At 36.7% G+C, this 14,338-nt stretch overlaps 3 protein-coding genes across 4 annotated transcripts; 2 read left to right on the top strand and 1 right to left on the bottom strand.

Annotated features, from left to right (window-relative positions):
- Positions 1 to 5,176: 5,176 nt before the first annotated feature.
- Positions 5,177 to 9,419, top strand: LOC113697255 (soluble inorganic pyrophosphatase 4). Of its 2 annotated transcripts, XM_027216802.2 has the most exons (10): positions 5,177 to 5,235; positions 5,409 to 5,501; positions 6,062 to 6,224; positions 6,340 to 6,368; positions 7,600 to 7,665; positions 7,734 to 7,841; positions 8,195 to 8,260; positions 8,333 to 8,453; positions 8,588 to 8,669; positions 9,131 to 9,419. In XM_027216802.2, exons 3-10 carry the CDS (start codon positions 6,071 to 6,073, stop codon positions 9,171 to 9,173), a joined length of 669 nt encoding a protein of 222 aa, XP_027072603.1. In that variant the 5' UTR covers positions 5,177 to 5,235; positions 5,409 to 5,501; positions 6,062 to 6,070; the 3' UTR covers positions 9,174 to 9,419. The 2 variants fall into 2 exon arrangements, with proteins under 2 accessions (XP_027072603.1, XP_027072601.1); XM_027216800.2 differs by lacking the exon at positions 5,177 to 5,235 and having other exon boundaries at positions 5,333 to 5,501.
- Positions 9,420 to 10,400: 981 nt separating this feature from the next.
- LOC113697484 (uncharacterized) lies at positions 10,401 to 13,153 on the top strand. Its single transcript, XM_027217121.2, has 2 exons — positions 10,401 to 11,161; positions 12,753 to 13,153. Exons 1-2 carry the CDS (start codon positions 10,518 to 10,520, stop codon positions 12,760 to 12,762), a joined length of 654 nt encoding a protein of 217 aa, XP_027072922.1. The 5' UTR covers positions 10,401 to 10,517; the 3' UTR covers positions 12,763 to 13,153.
- Positions 13,154 to 13,670: 517 nt separating this feature from the next.
- On the bottom strand, positions 13,671 to 14,338 carry LOC113697502 (histone H2B.9). Its single transcript, XM_027217150.2, has one exon. It carries the CDS (start codon positions 14,242 to 14,244, stop codon positions 13,834 to 13,836), a length of 411 nt encoding a protein of 136 aa, XP_027072951.1. The 5' UTR covers positions 14,245 to 14,338; the 3' UTR covers positions 13,671 to 13,833.

Below are 14,338 nucleotides of genomic sequence, written 5' to 3'. Positions count from 1 at the left end.
TATCTTAACATATTTACACTGTATGATAAAAAAAATTGAACATTTGAACTAAGTGACACTAAATTTTCTAGGCAAAACTTGTTCCAAAAATTAAATGATAAGTTATTCACTTGTCACTGAATCTGATACGCACTTAAGTGTATTAGATTTAATACTTAACAGTTCAATAATTTAACGGATTCATATTTCATATTTCAATTTTATCAAATGCACCTTTAGTCTGTTCACTTTATCATTTAACGTGTTATCATGTTATACATACAAATGTATCAAATTTAGTACTTAACTATTCAATAATTTAATATATCCAAATTTCAAGTTTCGATTTTTATACTTCATTTTTATAAAACCGTACCATAAATTTTGGATATATTAAATTAAAATATTGAATTGACTTATCAAACAGGATATAAATTTGATACATTCAAGTGTTTATCACATTAAGTAATAAGTGAATAGTCACGAGCAAGTTTCGCCTAAAAAAATTTAGTACTACTTAATGAATGTAGATGTTATATTTTTTTATTATTAAATACATCTAAACGTATTAAAATCTGAATTCATTAAATTTAAGTTCTAAATTGGATTATCAAATAGAATTTTAGTATTAAGAAATTGTCCTCAATCTATTTTAAATTGAATACATTAGGACTAGATTTTTTTTAACCTAAACTTTAGGGATTAAAACTGTATGTGTCAAATATTGATGACTAAATTTATTTTTTATCAAAATTTTAAAGACTAAAACTGTACATGTGCTAAATATTGGGAACTAAATTTTTTTTTCCAAAATAAATCCGCATATTGTAATGATCCAACGGTTCAAATATGTTCAATTTTAGTGACACAAGCAGTTCGGATATGTTCGGAACCATGTTTTTTTTTGGACATAAGGGTCAATTTACACATTCGTACTAGTTATCGTATGGAATTGTTTCGATAGATATTTATGTGCACAATGAACAAACATACTTAAAACAACAGCCTTTTGGATTATTGACCATCATAAAAGCGATTAAGATATTCGTGAGTAAAAGATCAATAAGATTTCAAACTTACTTCCATTAGTTGCCACTCTATATGCCCGTTTGTCCCCTTCTCAAAGGGCTTCCCTCCAATTCAAAGGGGGCTTAGTCGCTTTTGATTTTCAATGACCCAGTTTTTTTTTTCAATGACCCAGTTGAATATGTTATATTCTCTTTACTCTTTAGTGTAGGAATAGGCATAGGTATAAATTGTTAACTACGCGTGGAGGTGAAACTGTCACGTGGTCAACGGGATCAGACCCCAGTGTTGAAAACCTTCAGAGCTGCACAACGAATGTGAAATGGCCACTGGCCACTGGCCATTTGGTCCAGTGGTCATCACCATTAAAGGTGATGATGGAGGTCAGGGGTTCAATCCCTGCCTCCCACAAATTTACCACAATTTGTGGCGGTCTTAATTGACCTTCATCGATAGAGTCTGTACTCACATCGAACCCCCTCCCCTTCCCCTTCCCCTTAGACTAGGCTATATTAGGTTATATGACATCTATCGTTTCGACAAAAAAAAAAAGAATGTGAAATGGCCACTTGGGTAGGAGATGGCCCATGTAGCTGAAATATCAAACATAGTTGGGCTTCAGCCTGGAGAGGGTAGCCAGACTTAAAATTGGCGTTGGTCTTTATTATCTAGAAAAGCAATGAGGCAATTGAAATGGAGCTTGTGGCTTGGATGCTGACCCATTAGTGTAGTGTAGTGGTTAAAATCTCCTCTGTTACGAGTTACTTGATTGAGGTTCGAACAAGCCTGACCGACGTGAGGGAGTAAATCCGTTGTTACAGCGGCCTTAAAATCTCCTGGCTTGGAATTGGAACCAATCGTTAAGTTGGTTGGAATAACTACTGTCTAGTGCAATCGCTCGTCTGCCTAATATCCAAAAGTCCTTATCGAACGAAGAAACATAAAAACAGAACGGAACCACCCCATGCCGTCCAGTTGACAGTTATTATTGCTCATTGATAATTTATTTATTTCATTTTCTTTTAGTGAGGGAGAAAAGCCAAAATTCTAAAACTCGACTTTGCTTATCTATATAACGACTAGTTAAGACAAGACTGACTTGTTCACCACCTGACTTTAGGGCATGTTTGGCAAATAAATGTTTGACAAATTTTGTCTGCTATAAGTTTTTTAACAAATTTAACTACAATAAACTAAAAAAACTTATCAAAATTTTTAAACTGTACATTTTAAAATATCAAAAAATTTACACATTTCAAACATTGAAAAAACTCATTTGTAAACAAACATTGAAAAAACTCATTTGTCAGATGGGGCCATAATTAGTTTGTCCAAAGCATGTTTTTATTTTCATTTTTTAATTACCAATTAGCCACTGGTAAAGATGGACCTGGATATTGCTTCACCACCAGGCATCTGGTAAGTCCTTTAAAATACCTGGTAACAGGGGAAGACTGGCAAGTTTGTGCTAAGTCAATGGAAAGTGCCAGCCAAGCCACGGCGGTGCACTCGTTTCATAGGTATTTTTTTTCCCCACCATTTTGGTATAAGCATTAAGCCACGGAAGTCAGCGTACTTGCCAATTCCTCTTATTCAACTGAGGCTCAGCATGTTTCCATTTGCTTGCAAAAATTTGGATAAATTTGGTTTCGATCATCAATCAATCCTCGTGTCAGCAGTGAAATTTAAATATACAACTTTTAGAGAGAAAGCGGTCCGTTCTTGTCAACGTAATCAATTTATATTGACAAAAACGAGATGAGATGCTTTCCTTTGAGCGGAATAATAATAGTTCACACTTAACACGTGAATGGTATACATACACAAAATCTTAACGGGATAGCAGTCCCTTATATAATACATATGTTTGTTGAGGAATGTTTGGTTGTTCATCATGTAATGACTACTAATATTATGACATTGTGAATTCTAAAGAATTGGCGAAATCATTTTGGCGACTAATTTATTGCGTTCAACTGTTCGAATGAACTTGCTGACATTTTGTTTCTTTGATAATTTTCATAAGTATTGCCAAGGCCATTATTCAGAGATGGGAACAGAAATTTTGCTAGCTACAACCCATGTTTATAATTTTGGTCAGCTTTTATTTGTTCTTATCCTTGTTTTTTTTTTTTTTGGAACCGATCAACTAGTCAGATAATTTGTTGTCTAATTGATATTCGACTTTGCACAAGTTCTGGATTGACCTTGGCTACGCATCAAATGCATGTCTAAATAGATATACTTACAGGAAAGGTTGCTTAAATCGCAAGGAAACAATTGCGAACACTTCAAGCAATTGCTTATTCTTTTCCCCACCTTAGTTTTTTTTTTTTTAAAAAAATAACTTTCATTAATTAAATAAAGAATGCGTGTCATGTCCTGAGTGGTCGATTAAAGGGATCCAATCAGATGGAAACTCAGAACGCTCCTAAAGGTTCTAAGGTCCTTATTAGTTACTCCCTCCATCCTATTTAAAGTGTCATGCTTTCCTTTTTGGTCTGTCCCAAAATTAATGTCACTTATTATAATTGGCAATAAACTTTCCCTCATTTCCATCTCATGCCCTTAAATATACCAGATTCCTTTTAAGTTTTTGATGGGTCCCATAAAATTACAAGAGTTGCTCTAATATGCGTGAGTCTCACCGCAAATGCAAACAATGGCCGTGCAAGCTACTTTCTCAAAAAAAAGGCTGGACACATTTGTAAAGTATGGGTCCCACACATCTTGTCATCCTTGCTTTTTCTTTCTGCCACTCAATGGAGTAATGTACGGAAGGGGTAGCGCTGGAACTTAGACCAAAATGCGACACTGTTGAAAAGAAGCTCAAGACCCGAAGTGCGACATTCATTTCGGGACGGAGGGACTATCATTCGATGAGAAGCTTTTTCAAGATGCAACAGAGATTCCACTAGCCAAGTAAGCATTCAAACGTACAACAAGTGCACATATATTCTGCCTTAACGTATCACACTGAGTGATTCTCCTAATGATCGTATTCTCGAATAATAAAAAACATGCATATAGGAATATAGGATCTCAGAAATTAAAGAAGAAAAAAAAAACATGTTTGTTTTGATTCCTCTTTCATTTTTAGAGCTCAAATTATACAACTACTAGAGTTTGATTTGGAATGCCAAATATGAAAAATGACAGGAACGTAGATAATTTTAGAAACCTTTCATAAGATTTGAAAAATTATGAAAATCCCCTTTAGAAAGTATGCATTGGTAACAATTGGTGATGTAAGCAAAAAAAAAAAAAATTAATATCCAATATTACCCCTCCATGATATAAAAAACAAGTTGAATGATAAAAAAAGCAAACTATCACCATTATTCATTTGGTGAAAATTTCAAGTTAAATTTTTTCTGGAATACTCAAGCCATATTTTGAAAGCAGGTTTTTGGACTTTTTTTTTTTTTGGTTAAGCAATTTTTGAAGATATTTATTTTAATAAATGCCTCCCTAATTGATTGATCAACTTTTTGTAAATGGATCAAGAAATTTAGTGAAAAATTGGAAATGAAATATACTATACTAGATTGGATGACGTTAGAGTTTTAAAATAAAGAAGTATTACCAAACGGGATTTCTATTTTTGTCTTTTAACTCATTTTTTCACTTATAATTTGTAAAGTTTGTGAAGGAGGCAAGTATAATTTTTCAAATCTCATGGAGTTGGCCTCAATTGTCATAAACCTCAAGGAGGTTTCTGAAATTACCCCTTGTATTATCCTCCATCCAGGACGGGGATTTGAGGTGGTACTAAAGAATATTCGATCTGACCGACCACCGCCCAGAAAATAAGAAAACGCATCGGTAACCGCTCACCGTCCGTTTTCGATGACGCAATGCGTAAAGAAAATGGGAAGCGCGACGAGCAAGAAGACCGTTAGGAATTCCGTCCCCGTCCTAATGGGGTCCCACCGATTTTCCAACCTGACCCAGTCAATTCTAACCATGCTCCACTAGACACTGCCAGTCGGACCGGGAAGGGGACCCAAACCCAAGTCATATTCCCCTCCCTTCCCTGGGGAAGAGAATCCTGCTCTGATTCCGCATAAAAAGCAAAGGAAACACGAGAATTGTCTCTCTTTTTTTCCCATTTATCTTTTACTACTCCGCTTATATTTAAGCGCTCTTTTAAATGCTGAAAGCTTTTCTATATATATATATATATATAAGAGCAAAAGGTGGAAGAAACGGAGAGCGGGAACGCGTAAGGTATTGCCTACCTCCCTCCACGACCAGCATTCCTTTACTCAGCTTCCCTCTCCCTCTCTCTCTCTCTCTCTCTCTCTCTCTCTCTCTCTAGGGGGGTGGTAGGAGTCCCTGTGCTGCTTCTATTTCTTTCCCTTTTGCCCTCTCTATAAATCCCTATAATTATTCTCTTTCAGCTTCAACTACACGCTTATTTTCGAGATCTGAGCTTTTCTTCGCCCACGCGTTTCTGCTCTTCTCTCCTCTAACTTCTTCTTGGATCATTTTGGGTAAGCTTCTCCATTCGTCGTCCTTTAACTTTTTTTTTTTCTTGCGGTTGTTCTTCCTCCGGTATGTGACATATGTCCCTTATTCTGAGTATTGCTATTCGGTTTCGTTTCGCATGCATCGATAACACGTTCAAGATACTAGTATGTGCACACTTGCTGCCTTGTGCTAATAGTTTCCTTCATTTTTAAGGGTACATTTATTGCTATACATCTCTGCCTTTTTCAAGTTTCAGTTTATGTACTGTAGATCTTCGATTATGGCGGTTCCTGGTGTATATTTTCGATATATGATTTGCTAGTTTATTTTTATGTTGGTTATTCTCGTTGTTGTCTTTCTTTTTTTTTTTTTGGGGCAAGGCGGCGGGGAGGGCGGGGTCGTTTTATACGTGGATCGTTAAATATCATGTCCTGTTCTGGGGGGATCGGTTGGAGTGGTGGTGATTTTGTTGTGATTACCCGGTCCCCTGTTGTTGTTTTTGTACTGTTGTTTGTATTATTCATCTTTATTGCTTAAATTTATTCAACCACAGGCGTATTTCTGAATTTGTTCGAATGTGCAGATTGAAACTATGGCTCCACCAGGCGAGACCCCGACAGATATTGAGACTCCGGTTAAACCTCCCAAGTCTCATCACTCCTCACATCCACCTCTTAACGAAAGGATCCTCTCTTCCCTGACCAGGAGATCAGCTGCTGCCCATCCTTGGCATGATCTTGAGATAGGTAATTGAACTGTATGCCTAGCTAATGCTGGTCAAGTCTGAATTAAGTTTCCTTTACTGATTGATGTCTTGGAGTTTAGCATGCGCAATGACTCCTTCCACTTGAATTCGTGCAGGACCTGGAGCTCCAAAGATTTTCAACTGTGTGAGCTCTCTGACATTCCTTGGCTTTGTTTTGTAGTCATACTGACCAAAAAAGGTTCTGCACACTTGAGTTAGCTGCTCATTTTTCAGCGGTGAACTTGTTAATAACGTAGCACGTTATCATTAATGTTAAAACAACTTGTGTGTATACTTATTTGATTGTATGGATCTTTCTAAAGTTAATAACGACTTAAAGGATACCTGATGTATATACCGCATACGAATTCAACTACATTATGGAACTGAAACTGGTTAAGCTCAATGACTTTAGGAGCTGACCACATTTATGGTTGATTTTGTTTTCATATTTGTAATCATAAGATGGTAAAGAAGGAATATGAGACGTATGAAGTAGAAAAACAATCAAATGACTCTAGTTGATTGTAAAAGGGTATTACTCTAGCATTTGGGTCCTTAAACATATACTTTTGTGCTCTATCCAATGCCATAATTTTTTGCAATAGTGTCAATGAAGAGCCAAGCTCATTTTAATCAGCATATTTGTGGTTATTATTATGCAATTCCTTGTCATCTTGGACATTAATTAGATATAGGATGACTACTTTTTACAAATGAAGAAATGTAAGGGCTAGTCTTGGATAATGTCCAATATTCCACGAGAGTCGAGATTTTATCAAATTCAAGGAAATCATTCCAAGTCAAGTACTGATAGTCCTTGCTTTTCTTCTTCTTTTTTGGTGGTTAAAGTTTGTTGAAATTTCCCTCTTCAAGTCTGACTACAAAAATTTGCCAATTGGTACACTTAGTGCATAATTTAACACTAATCTATGCCAGAATATCTCATATAACTTTATAATTTTAACCAGTAGCCGAATCATTATGGAGCTCTGATATATAAAGTATGATTATGCCATTTTGCCTTCACAATTGCTAGTTGCTGCTTAGATCAATTGATGCAGCCATTGGGTAACGTAGACATGCTGTGTAAATGTGCAACTGGATATCGCATCTATGGCTATGAATATTTGGAAGTGCAAAATGTTCACCTTGCAAGAAAGCTATGGATATTGGACTACTGAAAAGTTTAATTAGTCTGTGAATATATATTTCGTTACATTACTAACTGTTTGGTTTGACGATTTTGGTCTGGTCTCTTTCTTTCTTACTAAGTCTATTTTGGAATTTCACAAATGTACCTCCACCAGGATTGTGGTTTTAGTTATCCTCTGGTTTAACTGAAATAGCCGTATAAACTGGGTTAACCTTGGCAGGTGGTTGAAATCAGCAGGGGAAGTAAGGTGAAATATGAATTGGACAAGAAAACTGGACTAATCAAGGTACAGAGTATAAAAATTTCTTTTATTGTAATTGTATCATAAATTACCAATTGATTTTGCATCTTCAGGTTGATCGTGTTCTTTACTCATCTGTTGTGTACCCGCATAACTATGGCTTCATCCCTCGTACTCTCTGTGAGGACAATGACCCCTTGGATGTCTTGGTCATTATGCAGGTAAATAGTTGCTATTCATTGTAAATGCAAGATATGAACAAGTGGATAGGTTGTTGAACCAGAAAAATGCACAGTATTGTGCACATGCAACTATGGCTTACTATTAACCTTCCAAAATGAGAGTACAATGCCATAGTAAAGTGGCTTGGTCTTTGGGTTTCACCCATCCACATTCATGAACTCTCACAAAATGGGAAGATTATGCATGTAATTAAGATGTGGTAAAATGTTTGATGACGTTGTCATGCATTCTTGCTACCATCACTTTCAAAGTGGTGCACGTGTGAAGGATATAACTCGTTTCTGTAGAGGTGTGCTTCTTGAGATTTAATTTTCTTCATGTATACATGCAGGAACCAGTTCTTCCTGGATGCTTTCTTAGGGCTAAAGCAATTGGTGTCATGCCCATGATTGATCAGGTACGGCTATCAGTCACAGAAAGAACAGCCTTGCTTTCCCTACAAAATGATCCTAACTGTTTCGTAATACAGGGGGAAAAGGATGATAAGATTATTGCAGTATGTGCTGATGACCCTGAATATCGACACTATAACGACATTAATGAACTTCCACCACATCGCTTAGCTGAGATCAGACGTTTCTTTGAAGATTGTATCCTTTTCAAGAATAAAAACTCTTGCACAGAAAAACCTTTGTCACATGCCTAAGTTCTGTCTCTAATGGCATGTTCTCTATCTTTTTTGTGTATGTGGTCTGTTTTTTTGGGTTTCTTAACAATGAACCAGACAAAAAAAATGAGAACAAGGAAGTTGCAGTAAACGACTTTCTGCCTGCATCTAAGGCCTATGAAGCTGTTCAGCATTCCATGTAAGTGATTTAGCTACACATTGCTCCTGCATATATTTTAGTGGCATTTGATTATACTGCATTTCTTTAGTTATCTGAAACTGCTGTCATCATCTACTTGGATATGGTATAGACTTGTAGGCAAAGCAAAAGAAATTATAACCTTGAGTTCAAGTTACTTGATTCCAGCAGTGTCACATAATGGTGGATTGCTCGATTATCATGGCCAAGGGAAACTCATTGCTTTTGACTGCAACCATGTTTTGACTGTTAAAAATCCTCTCTTTGCTGACTTTTAATGTACTCTTAGTTCAGTAAGTTGTATCTGGCATCATTAGGCTTGGCACTAGTCTACTTTGCACTTCTAACCAGAAGGCGACTGACTGAAGAGAAACAAGAAAATGTTAGATTAGCTCTACTACAATGAACTCCTAGTGTCATTTTCAGTTTGATGATTCGCCTTCTTTTCCTGCTCCGTTCAGGGACCTCTACGCAGATTATATTGTGGAAAGCTTGAGGAGGTAGTTTGATCCATGCTTGCGAGAAACGTGCGGTTCTTGGGGCTATTCGTACTATCTTTGCTGTATCGCGTAGGCACACTTTCAAGTTACACGTGTCATACTACTACTGTTTTGGCTTGATTCAATTGGTATATGATGATGAAGACGAAAAGAACTCAAAGGAGTTTTATTTTATTTTTTGGTACGAAAGATAATCGTATCTCAAAGGAGTTTTATGGAGTACTAATGAACAGATTATATTCCTTTTGTTTGTTCTTTTGTCTTCTCTTTTTTTTATTGCAATCCATTTTATTACAGAAATAAATATTGGTGCATATCTCTCTAATTTGATAGGTGAATAAAAAGAATCGAGAATAAAACCACAAAGATATGAGGTCTTCAATTTTCATGATAAAACTCTTTTTTTTTTACTTATTTATCTCTTTCAAGATAAAATCTAGAATAAAACTTTTTGTATTGACAACTGTCTTTGATTAAATGTAGAGGACATTAATAAGAAAGGTAAAGGTCAAGGTAAAGAATGAAAATGTAAAATCAAACTATAATACATATTAGATTGATGGAAAACAAATTGAAAACGGAGGTCCATTGGTTTGTTTGGACAGCAAATTATTTGGTCAAATATAATAATATTCTGATATTATCATTATAATTTTCAATACAGGTTTTTATCTTTTCAATTACTTTTTTATCTCATATACATCACATCACAAAAAGTGTTTTGCTGATATTACCATTATAATTTTCAATACAGGTTTTTATCTTTTCAATTACTTTTTTATTTCACATACATCATATCACAAAAAGTGTTACAGTAATTATTTCAAATAATATCCTATCCAAAGCTTGAAAACGAGAAGAGTGGTCTCTAACTTTTATAGAAACTAGAGGGGAGATTAGTGTATTTTTTTTTTAAAAATGTTTATACGGCAACAACAGTTAGTTATTGTCGAGCAAGAAATAAGTGTTTGAATACGAGATTAATTGGGATAATTTTTTTTAAAAATATTGTAATAATTTTTTATTTGATATATATAATATAAAAGATAATTAAAAAATATATTAATTATATAAATAAGTCAATGTATGTAAATAAAATGCAATTCAAACACAAAAAGCCCCAAATCCAAACGACAACACTGCGTAAAAACAAATCAACTCCTTTTTACGTAATTCTCCTCCAAGCCCACTCGCTCCGTGGCCCACAACACCTCATTGAATCATTAAGTCCTCCTTTTCCCATCAAAGACTCCCCCAAAAGGCCGAAAAACCCCACCTGAAAAATTCCCAGAACCCTGCAGCTCCAAATCAAAACCACCCCAAAGGCCGAAACCCTCGCACCATCGCCATGAGCTCCTTCAACTCCACCACCTCCACCCCAAACTTCGACAACCTCCTCCTCCAAACCCTAATGGGTAGGCTTCAACTCCGCCCTCCTGCTCCTCTTCACAACCCTTCTTTCCTCCCCCCTCAATCCCTCGAAGACCTTCTCTTAAACAACTTACCCTCCGACTTCGACTCCGACTCAGACAACGACGACTCCTCATCATCCTCTAAAACCCAGCTCGCAAAGGAGGAATCCAAGCTCGAGAAAGAGATCATCCGCACCATCCTTAGTGGCAAAACCGAAATTCTGAAGCCCAATTCCGGCCAGGCCGTTACAGTTGGCGAGCACCATATTTGTGTCGGGTTTCATGAGGATACTGATTCTGATTATCGGGTTTGGGAGTGGCATGGACATATAATGTTATTCGATGAGGAAAATGGTTATACGCCTGAGTATATTTATGGGAATTACTTTGAAAGAGTCAATAAGAAGCTGACGAAGGATAAGAAGAAGAAAAATGAGGAGGCTAATGCTGATGCTCGTGATCAAAAGTCTGATGACAAGGAGGAGAAGGTTTCAAATTTGGGGCTGAGGGAATTGATAGATTCTGGAGATTCCTGTACTGGCCGGATTCTCCATCGGAACATGAATGCTGGCTCTCCAAGGTTTATTTCTTAAATCCACCTTTTGTTGTCTCTACCAGTGTAAAGTTTTCTTTATCTATATGTAAGATTTAGTTATGTATACTTGGTCAGAAATTCATTTACTGTAAAGTAAGCAGTTTCAGTTCTTTTTTCAATGTGATTCTTCTTGAAAGCTGTGGTATTACTAGGCATACTGTCTATTGTGTGATTGCTAGTGTTACCTGATGGTTTTGGATAATCATATATCAACTGTGCTTGCACATAGTACATCCGTACGTAGATTTAATTTTCTTTTCTTTTTTTTTTTAACTGGTTAAAGGAAACTTGTTGATTATTCAACTGCAAAGTGATGATCTGAAGGATAAGTGTATAGATAATCTTGTAAGGGATGCAGTTCTTACTTTTGTGTTGCATATAGATATATCATGCATGGGTTTGTTCAGGTTTTGGAGTACAAGGGGAAGAATCAACTAGACCAAAAACTGGACAATCCACCATCCATAACCCTCTTACTATTGACTCAGAAATTCGTTAAGACCCCCATCCCTGTAGGGAAGAGGAACGATTTGCATTGTAAAATGCTAAAAACATTGTAAAACTGCTCATGATGGTCTTTCTGCTTCTGCTAAAAAAATCCTCTGGGGTATGACAAGGAAAATATGGTAACGATGTACATTACCAATCAAATTGGGAGTTGTCTCACATTTTGCTTTCCATGCTGCTGTGGTGCATTGAAGCAAAGATGGAGATGTAGTGTTTGTTGATTAATTTACATAAATAACTAGAGCACTAATACTCATGGTTATACGCTCGTAAGGAGTTCCAAGTGAGTGAATCATGTTTCTGAAGAAAAGTAGCCTTTGTTGTTCCCGGTTATCTCTGTGTCACTCAGCAAACTAGTAAGTTCCTGACCTTTAAATGCCTGTTCTGGTAGTCCACATAAGTAAAGCTTTATCATTCACAGTCGCAATTTATTGTGTCATCTTCCGATGTGAAGAGGAAAATAAGAAAATAAAACTGTGACAGGATTCATGGGCAGTGTTGGTTTACCGTATCAGGTAACTTGATGAAGTACCAATGAGGCATCTGAAACACTTCAAACAGTCTACAATTCTTCAATTGATAAAAGAAGTTGACAAGAATGTCATGCATCCCGTCATAAGAATTGGACAGGAAAGCGATGTTTGTTAGCCTAAATAGTTTTTTTGTGAAACACTTTCTACTATTATATTGGAGTCTGCTCAATATAGCTATAGTACATGCTCGATGCACCCAGCACCACAATAGAGCTATTGTAATTTCATTTGATTTGTTATCTTGAATGGTGATTTGGATTTGAACTTTGAATAGCTCCAAAGGATACAGTGAATCTATGTATTCCCAGTTTGCATTTTGCTTCCTCTCTCTATCTCTCTGCTTGAAAAATATCCTGCCTGCTATTTATTACCAGTCTCCTCTGATTCTGGACTAACTACTTTATATTTTTCCTTTAAAGCCATTTTGTTAAACTTGAGCAAGCAATTCTCTGTTCACTGGTTTTGCTGATACTTAGCATGCATAGGCATTCTTTCTCCATTTCCTTTTCTAAATCTTTTTAACTTAATGAGTACAGGCTTCACTAAATAGCTGGCCTGGCGCATCAAGTCTCTTCAGCCAAAGAAGAAGTTGTTTCAGGTTAATGGGGTTTCTTTCACATGGAGATCAAGTTTTGTGGTTTCTGGCAAAGCTGCAGTTAACGGTATCAGGACTTCAAATGGCCAATCTTTGGAGGAGTAATTGGGAAGTAAACTATTGGGAATTACGTGCTTGTACTGTGGGCTTAGAATGTTATTTTACATTCCTATAAAAACAGTAACAGTGGAAGAAAGGTTCTAAATATTGTCACTTATTTGCTGGTAGGCAGCAGAGGCTGGCTGTTTTTAATTTGTCCAGTTACTTGTTAATACTGGCAGGTAACATGCTTTTTTCCTTGGTCGGGCAGATAAATTACAGTTGTGTAAATGTTTTGAGAAATACGTGTCTGCGTATATTGCATTTGCATTCATAATGCGGGGTTTTCTTTTTTACAGTAATACGAGCTATACAAGTTGGTTATTTGGCCATTTAATTATTTGGTCACTTGAAATCTGTCATCATGCACTCAGGTAAACTGGAGTTTCGCTGGGAGACGGAAATGCTAGATTCCCCTGTTAATTTTGGAAAGTGATTTTGAGTCTAGCAGGCTGGACCGTTTAGTTTCAAAGATATTTTATCCCTTCCTCAAAGTAACACCTTTTATATATATATATATATCAAATATCAAATTGGATCGCAAAATTTGGATTTTCTACTTGTTGAAAAAGATCCTCTAAATTAAATAACAAGAGGTGATTCTTCTTTTTTTCCATTTTCCCTTTCTCTTGGGCCACTGCGTGGAAACCCAAGTTGAAACTGCTTATTGGGCCCAAATTGAAACACCCAACAGTTGACATCCGAAATCCGCAAGGAGTAAAGTAAAGGCAACAACACAGAATATCTAACATCACGACAGTTCCAAAAATCCTAAATTCCATTCAACAGCAAATCCCAGGAATCAATTTGATCAATCAATCCACAAACGGAGAACAATACACTACTAATATGCGGAGAACAATACACTACTAATGTACTAACATCAAAAAAGTAAACAATATTATTCTACCATGTAATAAAATCTAAGAACTTGTAAATTTGGTAACAGCCTTGGTCCCTTCTGAAACGGCGTGTTTGGCCAATTCACCGGGCAACACCAGCCTCACCGCCGTCTGGATCTCACGGGAAGTGATGGTGGGCTTCTTGTTATAGCGAGCGAGGCGAGACGACTCCTGGGCCAACTTCTCAAAGATATCGTTCACGAAACTGTTCATGATCCCCATGGCCTTGCTCGATATCCCTATATCAGGGTGCACCTGTTTCAGCACTTTGAATAGGTATATCTTGTAGGTCTCGCTGCTCTTCTTCGTCCTCTTCTTCTTCTTCCCATCCCCAACTTCCTTGGGGATCTTCTTTTCCGCCTTCGGTGGCTTCTTCTCCGCCGTGGCTGGTTTCTTCTCCGCCGGCTTCTTCTCTGCCTTCGGCGGTGCCATCAGATGATTTTCGAGATTAGGGCTTTTAGCTAGATCGGGTGACTAGAAAAGAAGGAATTCCTAACCGCCTCGGTTTGGGATGGTGGTGGTTTGA

Source organism: Coffea arabica, chromosome 6e, assembly GCF_036785885.1.
Source record: "Coffea arabica cultivar ET-39 chromosome 6e, Coffea Arabica ET-39 HiFi, whole genome shotgun sequence".
In the NCBI taxonomy this organism is placed as follows: domain Eukaryota; kingdom Viridiplantae; phylum Streptophyta; class Magnoliopsida; order Gentianales; family Rubiaceae; genus Coffea; species Coffea arabica.
This window is presented reverse-complemented; position numbering and strand designations above follow the sequence as displayed.